General features: G+C 58.5%; 1 protein-coding gene across 1 annotated transcript; it reads right to left on the bottom strand.

Moving 5' to 3' along the window:
- Positions 1 to 270: 270 nt before the first annotated feature.
- HES1 (hes family bHLH transcription factor 1) lies at positions 271 to 2,091 on the bottom strand. The gene is made up of 3 exons (XM_082003781.1): positions 1,996 to 2,091; positions 1,829 to 1,916; positions 271 to 1,125 (listed from the first exon to the last, which is right to left on the bottom strand). Exons 1-3 carry the CDS (start codon positions 2,074 to 2,076, stop codon positions 641 to 643), a joined length of 654 nt encoding a protein of 217 aa, XP_081859907.1. The 5' UTR covers positions 2,077 to 2,091; the 3' UTR covers positions 271 to 640.
- Positions 2,092 to 19,879: the final 17,788 nt, after the last annotated feature.

Genomic DNA, 19,879 nt, shown 5'->3' on the forward strand with positions numbered 1-19,879 from the left:
CCCTCCGGGTCCAGGGCAGGAGGCTCACCCGGGCAGCCTAGACAGCAGCCAGGCTGTCAGGCTCTGTGCCGAATCCGTCTCGCTTTACCTGGGCTACTCCACTCCGTCAGCCTGAGGAGCCAGGAAGAGCGCGGAGGTGCCTCCCTCAGCGCATTCACCAGCTCTGCAAACATAAGCTCTTTTTAACGAGTCTGATCAGCTGCGCTGCTCCCAAGGAAGCAGCGATTACATCTCCCCCGGGGCAGGGAGCAGGGACTGAGGGTCTGAGTGACAGCTCCAGCCTGCAGAGCAGGACAAAGCACCCCTGGGAGCAGCACGATCCATAGGCAGCCGGGAGCAAGCCGGGAGCTGGGCTCTCTCCTATGCACTCATGCCAGCACTCCAACTTATCTCCAAAGGCCTTCCAAAATGGAAGAGACACTTTTATTTTAAGAGCATTCAAAAAAAAAAAAACCCCCAATCTTTGGTGTCACATAAGGAAGGGGAGGGAAGGGAGAAAAAAGATCTCGTGTAAAACACGAAACACTGTCAAGGGAGTGCTATGGTACAAAGGCACAATCCAATATGAACATATAACCTATGTACAGCCGTGCCAGCGGCACGGGGTGCGGTGCTCAGTCCAGTCCGGTGCCCGCCATCCTCACCAGGGTCTCCAGACCGAGTCAGCTGTGCCGGGTGGCGGGCCAGGCGGTGAGGCGGTGGTGGCAGCTGTGGGTGGGCCACCGTACAGGGGCAGCACAGCCCCGCCGGGAGCAAAGGCAGTGCTGGGGATGAGGAAGGCAAATTGCCCATCGGAAGCCGGCAGCAGCTGGAAGCCACCGTACACCTTGGCTGCGTCGGCACCCGGTTTGCAGGGCATGCCCGGGAGTGGCCCTGCGCCACTGCCCGGCGGCACCAGGGGCGGCCCAAAGGCTGCAGCTGGTGGCAGCGGGGGCGGTGGGGGGGGCGCAGGGTAGTTCATGGCGTTGATCTGGGTCATGCAGCTGGCCAGATGGCCCAGGAGCCGGGTGCGCACCTCCGTGTTGACGCCCTCGCAGGTGGAGAGGAACCGCGTCACCTCGTTCATGCACTCGCTGAAGCCGGCGCGGTACTTGCCCAGTACTGTGGGGTCTGTGCTCAGCGCGGCTGCGGAGGGGAAGAGGCACACAGCAATCAGCAGGCTCCACAGGGAACGGGGGTGTGCAGCCCATCAGCACTGCATCCTGCAGCCCCTCCGAGCAAGGAATCCAGGTAGGGAGGGCGGCTCCTCTGGCAGCATGTCTCGTGCTCCCGGGTGCCGAGGATCCGGATGGAGAACATGGCCCCTCCACTAACCAAGTCTCCCAGCATCAAGGACCCAGGTGGGGAACAGACAACCCCCAAGAGTCCTCCTGTGCCCCCAAGTAGCGGGGATGCAGGTTGGGAGCACTGTCCCCTCGGTGGCTCCTTTGCCCCTTCCCCCCCAAAACAGATCCAGATGGGGGGCACAGTGTCCAGTGTCCCCCAGTACCGAGGATGCAAAGAGCACAGTGCCCACCACAGCCTCCCCATACTGGGGGTATAGGTACAGAGCACAGTGCCCCTCACCACCCCCCAGTACCTGTGATGCAGGTGGGGAGCGCTGTGCCCCTAGTACCCAGGATGCAGGTGGGGAGCCCACCACTCCCCTAGACGACGGAATACAGGTACAGGGCACGGTGCCCCCCCATGGCCCCCCAGTACCGGGGATGCCGGTGTGGAGCGGGGTGCCCCCGCTACCGAGGATGCGGGCAGGGAGCGCGATGCCCCCAGCCCCGGGGACGCAGGCAGAGCCGCCCCAACCCTCCCTCCGGTTCCCCCCGCGACTCACCGGTCATCTGGGCTCGCTGGAGGCTCCGCAGGTGCTTGACGGTCATCTCCAGGATGTCGGCCTTCTCCAGCTTGGAGTGCCGCGAGCTCTGCGGGCACAAGCGGGGCTCAGACCGGCCCGGCGACGCCGGCTCCCCCCGCGCCCCCCGCCCCCTCCCCCCCGCTTACATCCTTCTTCAGCGCATCCAGGATGAGCGTCTTCAGCTGCCCCAGGCTCTCGTTGATCCGCGCCCTCCGCCGCTTCTCCATGATGGGCTTGGAGGACTGCAAAAAAGGCGGCGGTCAGCGCCCGCCACCGCTCCGTAGGGCACTGCCCGGCCCGCCGCCACCCCGTACGCCTCTGCCCTTACCTTCCGATGCTCCGCCGCCGTCTTGGGCTTGTCGGGTGTCGCGTTGACGCTGGCGGGGGTGGCGGCCACCGGCGAGGCGCTGCTCTTCTCCATCAGGTCGGCCGGCATCCTGCGCCCGCGCGCGCAGCGCCCGCCGCCGCGGGAGAGGCGCCGCGGCGGCAGCGGCGGCGGGGGGAGGGGGAGTGGCGGCGGCGGGGCAGGCGGGCGGGCGCGCGCTCCGGGCCGGCGGGCGGCGGCGGGGCGCGGGTGCCGCGCGCCCTTGGCCGCCCCTACTTATAGCGCGCGCCGCACGCGCGCGGCTCGTGTGAAACGTCCCCCGCCGCCGTTCCCACACTCGCGCCCAGCCAATGGGCGCCGCCCGCACGCGGCCCCGCTCGTGGACGCCGCCCGCCCATTGGCTGGGCGCCGCGCGGCGGCCGCCGGCCAATGGCGCGGGGCGGGCGGGCGGGCGGCCGCGGTTAACCCCTTGGGCACCGCCCGCGGGGGGGCGGGGGAGGCAGGACTTCGGGGAGCCCCGCGCTAATTACCGGGTTAATTGGCGCCCGTGGCAGGCGCGGCCCCGCCCGCTCCCCTCGGGGGGCGCCGGCTGCCGGCCCTCGGGGCGGGCTGCGCTGTGGGGGGCCGTGGCCCTCCGGGTGATGGCCCGGGCGCGACGGCCTGGGCCCAGCTCTGGTGGCTGGAGCTCAGCTACAGTGCGCGGGGCCGGCCGCGGCCCCTGGTCCCTGCCGAGGTGGCCTACGTCCTCCCTCGGCGGCCTGGGCCTTGCCACGGCAGCCCATGCCTTGCCGCAGTGGCCCGGGTCTTCCCATGGCAGCCTGGGCCTTGCCACGGCAGCCTGCGCCTGCCGCAGGCAGGTGTCAGCGAGGCCGGGGGGCATGGTCAGCGCCCGGCTGGTCTCCAGACGAGTGTGTGGTGGAGGGCAGGGATGCGTGGTGGCACACGCGGGGCTGAGGGAGGCCGTTGTTGTGGGTTACGCTCCCCAGCGCTCGCACGCGTCGGTGCGGCCGCAGATGTGGTGGTGCATGCTCTCGCATCATCGGGCAAAGGCGAAACCGCAGGGTGGTGCCTGTCCCTCGGCTCTGGCCCAGCTGTGCCTCTCCTGCTACCTCCAGCTGGTTCGGACAGTTTGTGGGTTACTTTAAAAAAAGAAATAGGTATTTTGCCTGAGGACTTGAACCTTTTTTTTTTTTTTTCCCCTCCACTTGACTGACTTTCTCACACTCCTATTCCCATAGTCTGCCAGCTAAGCCTGAGTCATCCTGCCAAGAACTAGACCTGGCCTATTCAAAAATGTGCTCACTCGCTCACTCTCTCTGTCTCTCTTTCTTTTCATTTTTTTTTTTTTTTTTTTTTTTGAGTATACACGGTAATGTTTTTCCACCTCCTCCAGTACCTGATCTGCACCTGTACAGGACCAATCCCACACGTATCACCTGATCTCGCCTTTTCAGAGACCGTGAGAAAAATAAAGTTCAAGAAAGAAGAGACATGTTTGCAGATCTCACCGGTGCAAAGCCCTCGTCTCTGCAGAGGCTTGCCTGCTGAGCCTTCAGAGTTTAAAAAAAGGAAAATAAATAAAAGGGAGAGTGTCATGTTTAAAACTGCAGAAAAGTACAAATCCAGGCTTTCTTTCAGCTCCTTGATGGAGCCACCAGCCCTTTGACAAAAACAAAGAGCAGCCTTCAGCATGTAAGATTTAACTTCAGATGAGCAATATTTGACGTAAGCTTCAATTAACTAGACATTCGGACAAACTCAAGCGAGGAAAAGATGAAGACTGCACTGGGGAAATTGCTACCGAAAACCCTTTTCTCAGTTGCCTTTTTGGGGAAATGGGTGACAACTGATTAGCATGAAAACTGCAGTGCATTTGTGGAGAGCCTAAAAAGCTCCCCAGTGGACCAGTATTTTCTCTAGCGCTGGTATTTGGGTATATTTAGGGGAAAAAAATAAAGGAAAGTTATCACAGCTTCTGAGCTGGTGTCCTCCCTGCTGCTGGGATTCGCGAAGGGCTCAGGAAATGGGGAGCTGGGCAACACAGCCCTTCCCGGGCCGGGGGTGAGAACAGGCTGTAATTATGTCCCGGCTTACGGCAGCAGGGTTGCTGCTAACAGCCTAATTGCCGGCAGCAGGTCGGTGTCTCTGGAGGATGAGAGCGGGGCAGGCAGCAGGACAGGCTCTCATTAGGGGTTACCAGCACTCGCCCACGCCGGGGACCCTGGACACGTGACTGTGGGCAGCAGCTCCCTCGGCCCACACAACCTCCCTGCCCCAGCCCGGCCCCTGCCCACTGCAGAGCCCATGGGGAGGGTTTCACTTTTGGGGCGTGCGAGGAGCTGGGCTGTGGGGCACTGGGTCTCCAAAAGCATCCACTTCTGCAGAGGCTTCTTGGATCCGCGGGCCGAGCGCTGCGCGGGGCAGCGGGGAGGCAGTGACGCTGCCGTCCCTGCTCCACATCTCCTCCTCCGCCTGCCTGCTGCTGTGAAATAAATGCCTTACACGTGCGAGGGTTGTGATCCCCGAGCGGAAGCACGTATATGTGTGAATTCCCCGGGGATCAGGAGAGGAAGGGGAGGATTTGCATGGAAGGATGTCTCTGGAAATGAAGTGGCCAAGGCCAGGTTTAGGCTGGAAGGGGGTGGTTGAAGGGGTTTGTACTGTTGGGAGGAGCTGGAACAGATCTTCCAGGCTTCTCCAGCCCTGCCCTTCCTTGTAAAAGAGGTGTCAAAGGGGTGATAAAGCCCTGAGAATAAGGGGCTGCCCCAGGGACTGGGGTGTCTCTTGTCCTGCAGTCCTCTGGCAATGTTTTTTTCTTTGCTTGGGCAGTAATCTTGGGTTACAAATTGGGAATTGTCCAAAACAGATTTGGGAAGAACCTTTAGACAGCACATTAGGGCATTACTGACTGGCAGAACATCTTGGAGAAAAAATGTGTTGGCAAGAAAATTTAGACTAGTCCTGGGCATGGGCCCAGGGGCGGGAGGGTGGAATAAAATAGGATGGTGCTGCTGGTGTGGCACGCAGGAGGTGAGGAGGTGGCAGGGCTGGCTGTGCCTGTTCTCCGGTCCTTTAGGAAGCAGCCAAGACAAGCAAAATGTGCTTCTAGAGATCCAAGAGCCTTAATATCCAAAGCTTGAAGGATCCTAGGAAATACAGAAAATACAAGCCAAGTTGCTTGTAAGAGCTGGGGTACGAGCTGGAGCCCAGGAATGGCACACCAAGCCCTTCCTCTTTGGGTCACATATTGAAAACCTAGCCTGGCCGCAGCTCAGAGTCATCGACACCCTGAAGGCTGGAAAACAAGTGCTGCGATTCAGGGACATGTCCCTGGCGCAGATGTCTCCTCTGGGCAGCCCCGCACACATGCCTCCGCTCGTGGTTCCCGTCCCAGAAGCTGTTGTGCAATCCATACCCGTTCTGTGATCTCAGAAGCTTTGGGCGTAGGTTTCAGGGTTTGTTTCCCCTCCATAGACGCTTGCCAGGTCTCTGGGACAAGGTCATGTTCAAACTGACTTCCTGACAAAGCTTCCTAGATGAAGCAAAGCTTTCATGGACGTTGCTTCCCTGCGCACCAGGTCTCGGGGTAAAGCAGGCAGCTTTCACGCAGCAGCGTCACTGCCCGGCCCTCCCGATGGCAGGAGCGAGCTGGGTAGGACAGCAGCCTTTGTTCTGCTTGTCCTCTCCTTTCCACTGGGGACCTGTTTCCCAAGGGTCTGCTGAGACCCAGGGTCCCAGTGCTGGCAGACGAGCCTCGGGGGGCTCGCACGGCGGCTGCTCCCCTGCCCACCACGTGCCTTGCAGCAGCCGGGCTCTTTCGGCTGTTCCCTGGCTGCCGCTGCAGAGGAGCGGCCGAAGTGTTTGTTCGTTTTACTCCCCACTGTCGGGCTGGGTGTGGGGGAGCTCCGGCCGATCTGCGGTGACACCCCCTGCGTTGGGGAGCGTCTGTGGGCTCCAGGAGTTGGTACCCTTCCGTTGCCCACACAGCCAGGCAAGCGTCCCCAGGAACGGTGCAGGAAGCTGTGGGATGAAGCGGCTGAGGCTTTGCTGGAGTAGCAAAAAGTACCACTCCGAGAAACTCCGGTGGTGTTAAGGACAGGCATTGAAGAGCCATTTTCATCTCCCCATCCCACCCCAGCACAGGCTGGAGCACAGCTCTGCACTGAGGAGGGCTCTGGGACAAGTGCCAGGGTACCTGGATCTCTCACTGAGCTGATTCCTCTTGGCAGGCTCCTGTCCTGCCGAACCAAGGAAACGCTGCCGGGGAGCTGGCGGGGAGGGCATTTTGGCAGCTGTGAAATGCCACCCATGTGGATGGGAATTCCCTTCCTGCCCTGATACCCACGGCGTTGCTTCAGAGATTGCTGGTTGGGCTGGAGCAGCCGCATGTGCTACTGGGCACGAGATGGTGCGGCCCCAGCTCTCCCCTTTGTGCCCTTGCAGAGCCCCGGCTCCAGCCTCCGCTGGCAGCGAGGGCTGGGCGCTGGCAGGCGCTGCAGCTGGGAACAAGCACTGGGAACATCCCCAAATTGTTTGCAGGGCTTGGACCTGTATCTGCCCCTGCCATTGCCAGCTGGAGGCTGGGAGCTGCCCTATACCCTTCTCTCTGAGATGCTCTTTCCATGCGACACAGCCAGAGTTCACCGGACCACAAATGCAAAGTCTGCTGGCCGTGACAGGGCAGTGCCACTCCAGCACAACAGGCAGTATCTTCTGCAAGATACGGCAGCTCCAGGCAGAGGGGCATACAGCTGAGCCTGCACCCCTCTGAGAACCAGAAATAAATGCGCAGTCACTGCTGTGCTCCGGAGGGGAGAAGGAGCGTCTCTCGGCTGTCATCCTCTCTGTGTGTGGTGGGAGGTGTTGGCAGTGAGAGCCGAGTTATTTATTTATTAAGGTCCCACTTGTGTTGCTGCCGGAGGCTGCCGTCTCTGTGCTGGAGCTGTGCTGCCTGTGTGCTTGCAGAGCACAGGGAGACCCTGTGAGCCGTGGAGCCTGGGTACATACATGAAAATACTGTGACTTTGGCAATGATGGGGCTGGAGGGAGGCATGCAGGGCTCGTTGGCACTGACCGTGTCCCTGTTCCAAACACGGAGCAGCAGGCACGCTCCTGAGAGCCTCCAGGCAAAGGTGGATGTGCATCAGCTCCACATCCACCGAGTCCAGACCCCAGCCACGTTGCTGCAGCACCCGTGTGCTGAGCTGCCCGTGATCCCTGGCATGCTGTGGCAGTAGGAAGCCCCGCAGGCTTTTCCAGAACATGGCTTTTAAGTCAGATCAGACCAGCAGTGCGGTTTGTAGCCCAGCTGTGCGCAGCTGGACCGGCACAGCCGGGGGCGGGAAGATGCATGCAGGGGAGTGTGGCGAGGTGGGAGCCTTGCCAGCCGTCCCAGGCGCAGGGAAACCGCGCCGGGGTGCGTCAGCGTGCCCTCCAAGTCCCGGCACACGAGTCCTTCCGTGCCCCCTCTGACCTCTTTCCCCAGCCCCACTGGCACCCGCAGCCGAGGGCAGGTGGGAGCCACAGCACGCGGCTCCCTGGGGACTCAACCTTCACCGACCGCAGGCTCATAAATCCCACGAGGCCAGCCCTGGCCCGCAGCCTCTGTGCTCTTCTGCAAGAGCGATCCATCACATTTTCCAATGCGATTTCCTCTCCTTGGCATTCATCAGTCCAAGAAAGGAGCCTGGACTGATCACTGCTCTGGAGCTTTCTGTTAAATTCACCAGTTGATCGTCATCTCTGATTCCTGACGCCACGAATCGGCAGCGGGGAGAGCGGCGTGTAAACTGCGCGTTATCCTCAAAACCCTGGCAACGACGGAGATGCAGCAAGAAAATATTTGGGACCTTTGGGAGGTGCTGCGACAGGCAGCCCTGCCTCGGGCCGGGAAGCTCAGCTGCGGGCAGCGCGGGCAGCGCAGGGGCTGTGTGCCCCACGGAGGGCAGGGAGAGAGGTCTCAGCTCCCCTGGTCTGACCCAGTCCCGCAGCCCTTGGGACACCGGGCATTTCCCCGTGACAGATGGCATCAGTCACAGCTTGCCAGCCCTCCCATTTCCATTATTCCTGTATCCATTTATTCAAGAAAACACAGGATATGTCAGGGTGCAGTGCTTTGCTACTGCTGAATAGAGCCTTTGCACAGCCAGCGTCTTTCTTGAAGTGGTAAGTAGATGGACTCCGATAAATCCAAGGTGTGATGAATCATTTGCACTTGGCGCCTGGTCTCCCCGGTGTCTTCAGTTTTGTTTTAGCTTGGCAGTGTTACGGAGAGAATTAGCCTATCTCACTAATATTTTAATGTATATATAATTTGAACGCTGCGTTCCTAAAATCAATATTCATTATTCAAGGTGATAGCAGAGCTAAAATTAGTCCTTTAGCTATATCAAGAATATCGGGGCGGTCACATGAGGATTGGCGTGTCATGAAGACACACGTCTCCACACGCGCGGGTGGGGCAGCGGGGCACGGTGCCGAGCCGCGTGGCAGCGCGCGCTCCGCAGCGCGCCGGCCGCCTCTCCGGGGAGCCAGCCCCTGCCCTGCCCTCGCCTGCGGCAGGCCCGCTCAGCCCCCCGGGTTACGCCGGAGCCAAGCGGCGGCGGCGGCGGGCGAGGCGGTCCGGGGCGGCGTGCCGGGGGACACAAGGACGCAGGATTTTGCGGTCAGACCTGACGTGGGAGGTGGCTGTGGGAAGGGTTGAAGGGAAGCAAGTCGCATCTCGGTAGAGCTAAGGTCACTGTCTAGAAATGGGCTCCATCTCAGGGCTTCCCAAGTGAAAAAGAAGCGTGAAAGCCACTTCTCTTAAGAGTTCTCCTAACAGACCCACCCGTCTCTTGCCGTTTTATACCACGATTTACATTTTTTGCGTGCTTGGGTGACTTCTTGGGGGTAAGCAGGTTGCAGTGCCTAGAGCGGGCACTCACGAAGCTGCATTTTAAATCCTCAATTTACAAATGTTGACAGCAGAGCACGGTGGGTGCTAAGATGGTCTGGTTTTCTCCCTTATTTTCCTTCCTTCTCTTGCCGATTTGCAGCCAAGCCCCTCCATGAGCCCCGTGGTCACTGACAGGCTTTAGCAAGGGGTGGGATTTTGGGAAAAACCCTGTGCACTCTCCACATGTGGCCAGCCCAGAGCTGTGTGCTGTCGGTGTCTCCTGCCTGGTGCTGGAGGTGACGCTGGGGAAGGATTTTTCTCATACTAGCTAATACGAGAGGAGAAAAGGTGGAGATCTTTTACATGCTAGTCAAGAACTGATGTGTTACTAATTGCTGTAATAGAAAATATTATCCCTCGGAGGATGCTGTTATTTTATAAACAAGGGGATAATTTACAGCTCAATTACTTAAATCATGAGTTAATTGCTAAGCGCAATGAATAAATGCATTTGCAAGTACAGCATTTAATTTGCACAGATTCCAGTAGTCTAGGCATTAAAAGGCAGATCATTGTTTGATAAGTAATCTGGAATGTCGTATGAAATGAGATTTATTTTCAGTTGTAATCCAAATGGCGAAATGTCCTGAAAGGAGATTTCAAGGGCCTTGTCCTTCCTCCCCTGCATCGAAGGGCAGCGTTTTCATCAGCTGCCTTAGAAATGCGTTCGGGCTGCCTGGGAGCACCGGGGAAGGCAGGAGTCCTCCGGGAGCGACGCAGACAGCAGCGTGGCAAACCTGGGTTCATGCAGGCGCCATTCCTTAGTACTACAAAATGCAGACAGAGAATGTAGAGACAAAAATCGGGGACGTCTGCGGTGGGCTGGGAGGCTTCACATCAGCGTTGGCTGACGGCAGGACGACCGTGGGGCTGTGAAAAACACAGGCAGGACCCGGGGAGGTGAGCGGGGAGTATTTCTGGTGAAAAAAAGGGAAACCTTGGTGCCACGGCCTGAGGACCAGCGCGACCTTGCCTCTGTGGGAGGATGCAAACAGAAGCAGCAGCAAATAAACCCAGCAAAGGGGCTTTTTGCAGCCCGCTGCTGTCCGTGCGTGCCCAGCAGCCTCCGCTCGCTCTGCAGGAGGCTGCAGGACTTGGGAGGCTGAGGGGCTTTGTGCCCGTTGCAGGCAGGTCCCGTTCTGCGGGGCGTGAGGAGCCCTGCCTGCTGCCTGCCCGCGGCCGCGCTGCCTGCCGAGGCCGGGGCCGGCTGCCGCTGCCCCGAAGAAGAGGCCCTGCAAACAGCAGGCACCTGCACTTCGGTTGCTCCCACTGAATAATCTTGGGCTACTGATACCCTTTCGTAGGCTCATATCTTTATTGGAGGCTGTTAAAGCCAAACCTCCCAACAGCCATAACATGACTACAAAGCATTTCTAAGAAAAAAGTACGTGGGAATAAGGGAGATACTGAGATCCCAGCCAATTCCAGTACAATACAAGTCTGAAGTATCCTTATAAAGTTAACAAGTCGAATTTAAATGTATACAAGGCTCAGGAGCATACAGGAAACAGGATCAGCCAAACCTTCAAAGGCACATCGTTGTCTTTCAGAAAGTCCACTGAAAGGGCTCATGCCATAAAAGAGGTGCATTCGCACGGCTGATGCAGCGATAAACCCGGGGGAGAAATGCCAGCAGCCGGAGTGGGCAGGGGTGCTCGCTGCGGGGGTGTTGCAGTGGCCCAGTCTGTTGTTTCGGAGCGCTTTGTCCTGCTCTCTGCTACTGCCCCACGATGAAATGGGGTTCTTCTGGTGTAAATTGGGGAGAGTTTGGCGGATGATTTCCTCCAAGGCAAGCAGCGACCCTTGCTGATGGCTTTGCCACGGGCAAGCCAGCCTTTGCAATCCCACTGCTGGAGAGAGGCAAGAAAATAAGGCTCATGCCTTGCCCAGCACCATCTCCATCACACTCCCGAGCAGCCCAGGCCCCAGCCAGGAGTGCAGCACACCGTGGTGGCTTCCCAGTCCCCTGTGGTGTGGGCACCCTGGGTGCCACAGGCTGGAGAGGACGAGGAGGGAGCTAGGAGCTTGTCCTGGCTTTCTCCTCAGAGCCTGTGGATTCAGAGCACATCTGCTGTAGGCACCTGCAGAACAGCTTGTTTTAGCAAGGTGAGCTGGAGGGGACCTCGCGGAGCGTTGCAGTGTGGAAACCATGCCAAACGGTCCCAAGCCTGCCCCTGTTTAGCTCACTCAAGTACCAGATTAATCGCCAAAAGTGCTCATGAAATGCCAGCGACCCAGAGCTCATTCAGCTTGCCTGGGTGGTGTTGGCATGGCCAGCTTTCCATGCCTGATCTTTCCTTTTCCCGTGTGTTACTTGCGGACAGCAGGCTATATTCTGCCTTCATCATGTGCCGTTGTGTGTTTGTACGTTTTACCCATCTGTTCGAAAGCAAGAAGCAATACCACATGACTTAAGCCACCAGCCATGCTCTCTAAGTAGCAAAGCATCCGAGCAAGCTAGAGTGCAAACTGTCCAAAGGCTCCAACAGAATGACAAAAAAGTGTCAGGAAAATGCCCTGCCACAAAGACATTAGAAAAATCAAAGTCGTTTCATGGCTTGTTTGTGAGCAGGAAGCAAAACCACCCCGATGTGGTGCCTCTGAAGAGGCCAGCAGATCTGGGATGCGTGTTGCAGGACCTGGCGTGCAGGAATTCGCGAACCATAAGGCCTTGTCAAAAATAATTTTTAAATGAAATGCAGTGTCCTAGCAAAACACATGCCTGAGGCATAAAACAAAACCAAAGTACAAAATGTGGCGTTTAAAGGCTGGATTCTGTCTCAAGTGAATAGAAGCCACATGCATGCATCTGAGATCAGATTTTGGCCTGATTTGAAACTGTGCTCGCGGATGCTGCAGCAAGAGCAGGCAGAGGAAGGCTCCATACGGTCCTCTAGACCAGATCAGCCTTCCTGTGCTTCCCTGAGAGTGGAAAGGCTTCTGACACCAGCCCCTGCGTGCATTCGCTCCCCAGCTGCGGGACGGAGAGCCCGGGGCTGCGCCGGGCAGCACGGCGGCTCAGCTGCCCGCTCCACACCATGTGCAGGCAGCTGCCACCTGCCTGAAAGCCGGGTCCAGACCTGCACATTGTGCCTTCCCCGGGCCGGGTTTGGGGCTGGCGAGCTCCCCGTGACACCGCCGTGCCCCAAGTGTCCTGCAAAAGTGCCGGTACCAAGGCTTAACCTTTATTAATTGGAGAGAGGAAGAAATAATGCTGGCAAAATATTGTCAAATACTTCAAATTAATGATTAATTCTGGATGGAGTGATACTGTTTGATGTGGTCTTTGCTGGTTTAAACAGGAGAAGGGTGATTCACTCTAAAGGAATTTATAAAAACACAAGTATTTGCTCATGGACAATAAATACAGGGGCAGATAAAAAGGGGGATGAAGTGTTCGACATTGTGATAGCAACTCTGCTCAAGAAAACTTTTGGCTTTCTCACATCTTAAATCAACACCCCCACCCCCCCCCCCCCGGCTCTCCTCCAGGCCTGCCCTTGAGGCTCAGGGGATGAGTACGCGGGAGCGCGCCGGGCTCGCTGCGGGCTGCGCCGCTGGCTGCATCACCCCCGTCTCCCTCCTGTCCCTGCAGAGAGGCTCGGGCACCCGCCGGCACCCGGCGAGGGGCACAGGGCAGCACCCGGCAGCAGTTTACACAATCTGTGTACACAACGTAATCTGTCAATTTGCCTGTTGTAAATGTAAGCGTATAAACCCGGCGCTGAAGCTGCTGCGCTTTACAGAGCTGCCCCGCCTGGGAAGCTGAGATTTATGCTGCTGGCTGGCGAGCGAGGCGTCCCGTCCTGTCCTGTGCCGTCCCGGGCGCGGGCAGGCGCGATGCCCAGGATGGGTGGCTGCAGGCAGCAGAGAGCCCATTAATAACCCAGACGGAGCTGCAGCAGAGGCGCCGGCAGCGCTACGCGTGCCCCACGGCACCTGACAGCCGTCGGACGTGTCCCTGAAGGAGGGAGCTTGCCATCTACCTTTCCCGTGGGAATACGATGCAGCCAGGATAACCCTCAGACCTCGCTGGGGCTCTGCCAGTGCCATTAAAGCGTTGATGTCCGCTGCTTACCCTGACATGATGCTGGTTTTATTGAGACAAGATTAGCCACTCGCACTTTGAAGGGAGGCCGGGCACAGACCGTCACTGGCTGTCCCCTGCCGGGAAGGGCTCCGGAGCCCCTTTTCACTCTGGGCCTTTTTTCTTTTAAAAAAATCTAACAATTTCCCCCCCTAAAAAATAACAATGTGGGGGTGAGCGTGGGGAGCGGACAGGGCGAAGTCCCTGAGCTCGTGTCCAGCCCTGCTGTGGCTGCGGTGTGGTGGCCGGCAGCGTGGGGTCCCTGGTCACAGCACCCGGCCGTGTGGGACTGATGGAGCGGAGCCGGCGGTACCCACGGAGGGGCTGCGCCCCTACCTGTGGCCGTTCCGCAGCACCACCTCGCCGGCTGTCAGCGAGCCTTTCATCGCAGACCCTACTGACATCATCCTTTCCAAAACACCTGAGCTCCTCGTGGTCCCTGTGCTCATAACACTTGGAAGCGACAGCGACTTCTGGTTTCAATTAACCCGGGGGCAGTTTGGGGACTATCTGATTGCACAGGAGTGGAGGGGAGAGCAGAAAAGGCCTTTCCGAAGAGTGGCAATGGAGTGTGTGGGTGAGGAACTTCTGAAAAAAGCAGATGGTTTCTCTCTTTCCTTCCTCCTTCTTTTCGTCGTCGTTTTTTTTCTTCTGAATTCTGAGGAACAGACAACCCGACAGCACATTTTTCACCATCAAAGCTTTGCTGAAGGGAATTCTCCATCGCTATTTCATTTCTTCCTGATGTTCACAGATCATAAAGCAAACGGCCTCTGGAGGCCGGGGAGAGCAGATCTGTCCTGGGGTCACTGCAGAGGACCTGCCCGGCACCCTTGGCACACAACAGCCTCTCCCTGGTGGTTGGCAGCCAGGGAGATGCATGCATCTCATCACGTCATCTCATCACACGCACCCACGTTTGGAACCATCGCCAAACACGGCACCGTGGCCGAACGCTGCCGACACGGGAATCTGGGACACACAGAGGTTTGCAGAGGTCCATGACCTCCACCGTGGACGTCTGCATAAGGCTCACGGCCATGAGCGGAGCCTGCTTGCAGCAAAGGAAAGCGGGCACCAGAGCCCCCGGCTGCCCCGCTGACTAGGTTTGCTGGTGCTGTCCCGGGAGGATATGCGCTCGCAGGTCAGCAAAGGCAGGTCCCACCTGGAGCCTTCTTCCCGCAGGCTCCCCACGGCCACGCAGCAGCCAGTGATCCCAAATCCTGTGTCTCTGGGAGATATAAGGAGGGTGGAAGCCGTAATCCCACAAAATCCCAGCCCACAGTGTGCTGGTCCCGTAAATTAATCTCACACGTGTGCATCGTGTTCAATGCCTTTTGGAAGAAAGGCAGTTCAAGGAAGTAAATGGGAAATAGGATTGAGGGGCAGACAGGGCTAGCGAGTTCTGTCACGCTAACCTGAGAGCTGCTTTTTTAAGACACCGTTTTTAGACTTGGCAATGCTCGTTGATTGCTGTCCCCTGCGACGCACGGCAGCGCTGGCTGCACCACGGGTAAGATACTTTTTGAAAAGGAGGAGGGAGAATTCACACCGGAGCTGCGGCAGCGGGAGGGACAGGAGCGAGGGACGGCAGCCAGTTGTGCTTGGAGGGCATGGATGGGGCTGGGGGAGGACACTGGTGGCTCCGATCTTCTTTCATCAGTGACTTGGATGCAAAAAGGGAGCATTTTCTTGTGAAATGTGTTTTCCCAGCTGGGAAAGCGAGGCGTGGAGGCTGGCGTGGGGCCAGGAGCCGCTGCCTGGTCCCCCAGGGCTGCCTGCGAGGGCGGGCGGCAGGGTGAGGGACGATGCGCTTGCTACACGCGTGCGGCCGAGTAAGAGGCATTAAAACACAGAAGGGAATGACAAAACTGTCGGGGAGACAAATGGGGCTGAAGTGATCGCTGGGACGAGGAGGGTCTGGAGCAGCTCCCAGCAGGAGCGGCAACAGCCAGAAAATAACCTCATTGCTCGCTGGAGCCTGAGCCACACGTGAGAGGGACAAGCTGGCGTGGGCCAGCAAGGGACGGGTGTCGCCTACACCGTGTCTCCATGGCCTCTCCCACCACCACAAGCACAAGCCTCCGCCACGATCACAAGCTCACGCTCGCCGTGAGCTTGCGGAGCGGGCGCTGGAGGCAGAGGCGAGCAGCAGCCAGCCCCACGGGGTTTATCACCAGGTATGTGTTGCGCTTGTCACCTCTGACACGAGCTCTATGCCCTGAAGATGTCCCTTGCCTAAGGAAAAGCCACTTACAGGCTCCGCACCCGGGATGGTTAGTGGCAGCAACCCCGTGTCGGGGTGTGGGTTGCGCTGAAGGGACAGTGCACAGCGATGCCGCCCCACACCACGGTGCTGCCGGTAGTGCAGAGCTGCAGCGCTGAGCTGGGTCCGTCCCCATGTCCCGGGGGGTCCAGGGAGCTGCTGACCCAAACACGGCAGGTTTTGGGTAAAAAAAAAAAAGCAGGCTACCCATGAAGGTACTCCAGCCCTCTCCCCATGTGCCATGGGGATGCCTGGCAAGGACAAGGGCACCGCTCGCCTCCTCCCCGCCTGCACCCCGGGGACCCAGCCAGTCCCCCCGCTGCACCGAGAGCAGTGGCCGCGGGGGGAGGACGGCCGTGGGGCTCGCCAGCAGCCGGCGCAGCCTCAGGGGCCTGGAGCCAGCCCAGCCGAAGAGCTGATGGTTTTCACACCCCGTCAGCCTGATGAACGGCCCCGCTCCCTTGGCGCTCGGCGCCTGCGAGGGTCAATTACAGCGATTACTTCAAGGAGCCAAACCGGCTGCCGGCAGCGCTGGAGAAAATCTTTGTTTCGGGTTTGGCTTTGTCACTGGAAGGAAAGAAGTGCCTGGGTGTGCGGCGGGGGGTGAAAGAGCCTCTACTGTTCGCGGGGCAAAAGTCAGGGGGTGGCCGGGGTTTGTGGGGGGAGGAAGGCTCCCCGGGGCCAGCTGCCCTGTTCTGTTAGCGCGACTGAGGAGCAGCTGGGGCTTGTGCAGCCCCCAGCCCTTTTGGTGACTCAAGAAGGGCCTAAAAGCAGCCCAGCGGTTGTAGGGAGAAGCTAGTGAGACCCTTAGTGGTGGAGAGAGCCTTCAAAAGTGGACGTGGTGCTGTAACGCGAGAAACAGCAAAGAGCAAAACTCTGGCAAGTTAAAAGTAGTCACAATAAAGATCATTAAAAGGTTTGGGGAAGAGTTTGCTGAAGGTGTTAAAAGCTGAAAATAAGCACGCTTGCATAGATGCCAGGAGCAGGAAACAAGCCAGCCAGCTGGTGCAGGTCGTGGAGGATGGAGGCACAAACAGGGCAACCCAGGAAGGCAAAGCCTCAGCAGAAAAGCTGAGGGGTGGTTTGGAGATCAGGGAGGATGCTTGGGCAGTGCCCCCATGGCAGCCTTCCTGCAGGGCTGTGCCGGGGACCTGTCCCATGGCAGGGCCTGCCAGAGACGTCTTCTAGCAAAGCGAGGAGCTGCGGAGCGGCACGTGCCCGGGAGAAGGCGATGCCAGCCCAGCCGGGTCGGTACCTGGCTGCTCCTGCCAGCCTGGGGCAGAGGGTGGGGAAGGCGACATGAGCTGTAGCCAGTGGGGCGCAGGGGATGTCACGGGCAATTTGGGAGAAGTCATCTATAACAGTCTGGGTCATTACAGTGCTTGGGGAAGAGTCAACACCACCTTGCAGGAGGAAGCCATGCCTCACAAATCGGCCAGAGTGTGGGGAGCAGGGCGATGTGCCGGTCATGGGGCAGCAATGTTTCCAAAACGGTTTTGCCTCGGCACCTCTCCAAAAGCCCCAGTGGACTGGAGGGACATTCTCCTTGCAGGGAGCTAACAACTGATTAAAAGACTTGGGGTCACCGAATGTAAAGCTGACTGCTGAGCAGGAGCTCACAGTATTAAACTTCAGGCTGTTAAACTGGCAGATGAAATTCAGTATTGAGAAAGGCAAAGCAAAAACCCACAGAAAAGCAGCCCTAACTAGCCATGCGAAACGCTGGCCTCCTGGTCAGAGATGCTGGGTGAGAGTCAGGACAGCAAGTGTGATGCGTGATTTGGAAAGGAAGAGAGAACAAATAAATAGACCCTTCTCTGGAATATTATGTGCAGCTCTTTTTTCCTCAAGAAAGATGTAGCGGGAATGAAGGAGTATGATGAAAGGCCTTAAGGATGCTTGGGAGTAGAGTTCGGAGGCATGGTGAGGAAAGATCAGATGTCCGGGTCACATAAACTTGGGAGAGCTGAAGGGGAGATGATGGAGGTCCCAGGAGCCAGAGTAGTAGGTGGAGGGAGAGCTGGCATCAAACTGGGAACAGTGAAATCACGGTGAGAGCACGTCCAAAACAAAGAGGAAGAAGCCCTTGCCCTCACCAGGCGCTGCTCATCTTGCGAAACCGTCTGCCACCGGCTGTTGTGGCAGCCAACAGCGCACGAGGTGGGGAACGCTGCGCCCAGCGACGCTCTCACTCAGCCCGACACACCGACTGCCGGCCGCTGGGGTGGAGCTCACGCACACTCGCGGTGCACTGTGAGCCGGGAATCCTTGGCCTGGGAAATGGGTGAAACAACCAGAAAAAGGAGGCACCTTCTGAGACGCAAAGGGTCGGACAGGGAGCTGCGCCCCGGCGCTTTGCTTCCCACGTGCCGTGCTCTGGCCCCGAGGTGCCAGGAGAAATCCCCTCCCTGCCGCTGCTGCCTCCGCTGCACAGCGCCTTTGCCCCTCCTGGCTTTTATGAGCAAGAATTGACCAAGATTTTCTCTGTCAGACTGCATAACGTCTTGAGTCAGGAAGAAAAAGAAGCTGAACCTGCCTCTGCATTGCACCGGGGCTGTCCTGGGCGCCTGGGCTGCGGGTGTGGATGCGCAGCCTGCTGCACCCGCAGGCAGAGCGCGGCGGCGGGGCAGCAGGGCTCAGCTATCGGGGCAACGCGCAGCTTTTGGCGAGCTGTTTTTTTCTGGTGCAAAGCCATTTGCTCCCTGTAAGGGTGGCCATCCCTGCTCTGAACCCGGAGCACCGGCAGGAGTGCTCAGCATCCTCTGCAGCTCCGTACCCAGCGTCTGAGCCCCCAGACGCCCAGCTGCAGGCAGCAGCCTCCGGACTCCTGCCCGCAGCAGGCAGCCTGGCCAGCGCCCACACCCGCGCCCGGCACCCCACCGCCCGCCCCGGCTGCCGCCCCTGCTGCCCGCACGTGAGGTCTGGGGGCAGAGGCCCGGCCGCCGGCATCGCTCGCCCTTCGGGGTGCGGGCCGGGGGTGGGATTTGCGGAGATTATGCCGGAGGAATTACAAAGGAGCAGACTTTCCCACAGACGCTTCAATCGCCGCTCTGAGAAAGTGTGTGAGCCGAGGCGGACCGCCTGCCTCACGGTGCTTTGGGGAACGCACAGGAACAGCACACACGGTTTTTAATAATTAAGTAACTTTAATTGTCCTGGGAAAGCAGCACTTGCCTTGGGGCACTCTGCGCAAACTCATAATTAATGTTACCGGCAGAGATTACGGGAAGGAGAACTGAGGAATGATTCACTTTTGCTTTTTAAGCCTCTCCGTGTTAAAGCTGTATTATCCCCCGGTTTAAAGCCTCATTTAGCTGTGAAGAAAACCAGTGTACTCGCAGGGAGAGGCGGGGGGGAAGGAAGGCAAAGCACCCTGACAAATTACAAACAGCCGCGCTGGGCTCGGCCGCCAGCTGTGGCGGGATGGAAGCCGGTGGCTGGCGTGGCTGGGAGCATCCCGGGTGTGCCGAGCAGCACCACGGCTCAGAGCCCAGAGGAGCGAAGGATGCTCGTCGCCAGCCCGGGCTCTGTGCTGGCGTGTGTGTAATTCCCACGTGTGCCTTCTCGCTTGAAGGCAGCTGCCAGCGCAGGAGCTGCCAGACAGTACCGGGGCAAAGGCTGGTCTTGCCTGATTTCCCCCCAGTACTGCACCAGAGGGCTAGATCCCGCGGAGCCTGAATTTGGCAAAGCATGACCTCCGCCTCAGAGGGTGACTAGCCCGTTGTAAATGCTACCTATTCCAAGCAAGTAAAATAAGTGTTTAGCACCCCAAACCTGGCCACGCTCCTCTGCCACGATCGGCTCCCAGTGCTTTCCTGCAGCAGCGCATCCCCCGGGACGTGCCTGGTGTGGGCGGGCAAAGCCCCCATGTTGGGGCATGCCTCTCACAAGCTGAGCCCTGGAGCCCCTTGGAGCCCCCCGGAGCCCCCAGCCCTCCTCCCCCAGCAGCTGCCTGCCTCTCCGGGGCTGCTGAGCCGGGGAGGATTCATTCAGCTCACAAGTGATGCTGCGAGCCAGCGTGGCCCGAGCCCCACGGGGAGCCTAGCCGACAGGCTTTGCCGGCGCGGCACAAAGGCGGGCAGTGACGGAGGGATGCAAATCCTTCCCGGTGTGCGCGTCGCCTGGGATCCGCGGCGCTCGCTGGCGCGTTTCACCCACTTTAAAACCAACAACCTATTGGATTGGAGCAGCTCTTTTCTTTCTTTTTTTCCTTTTTTTTTGCCTTCTCCCCAAAGGGACTCACATAGGACGCAAGGTATTTTACTCTATAGAAATCCTTTTTTCAGGCAACTATGTCAAGAATGTTTTCATACTTTGGGCTGGATGGGAAAAAAAGAGGGCTTAATCCCCTGAGATGGTTATTTCTCTGAAAACAGACATGCAAATGCTGGACTTGTCAAACCTTAAAATGTTTT

The sequence above is a fragment of the Phaethon aethereus genome, assembly GCF_964289735.1.
Source record: "Phaethon aethereus genome assembly, chromosome: 9".
NCBI classification, from domain to species: domain Eukaryota; kingdom Metazoa; phylum Chordata; class Aves; order Phaethontiformes; family Phaethontidae; genus Phaethon; species Phaethon aethereus.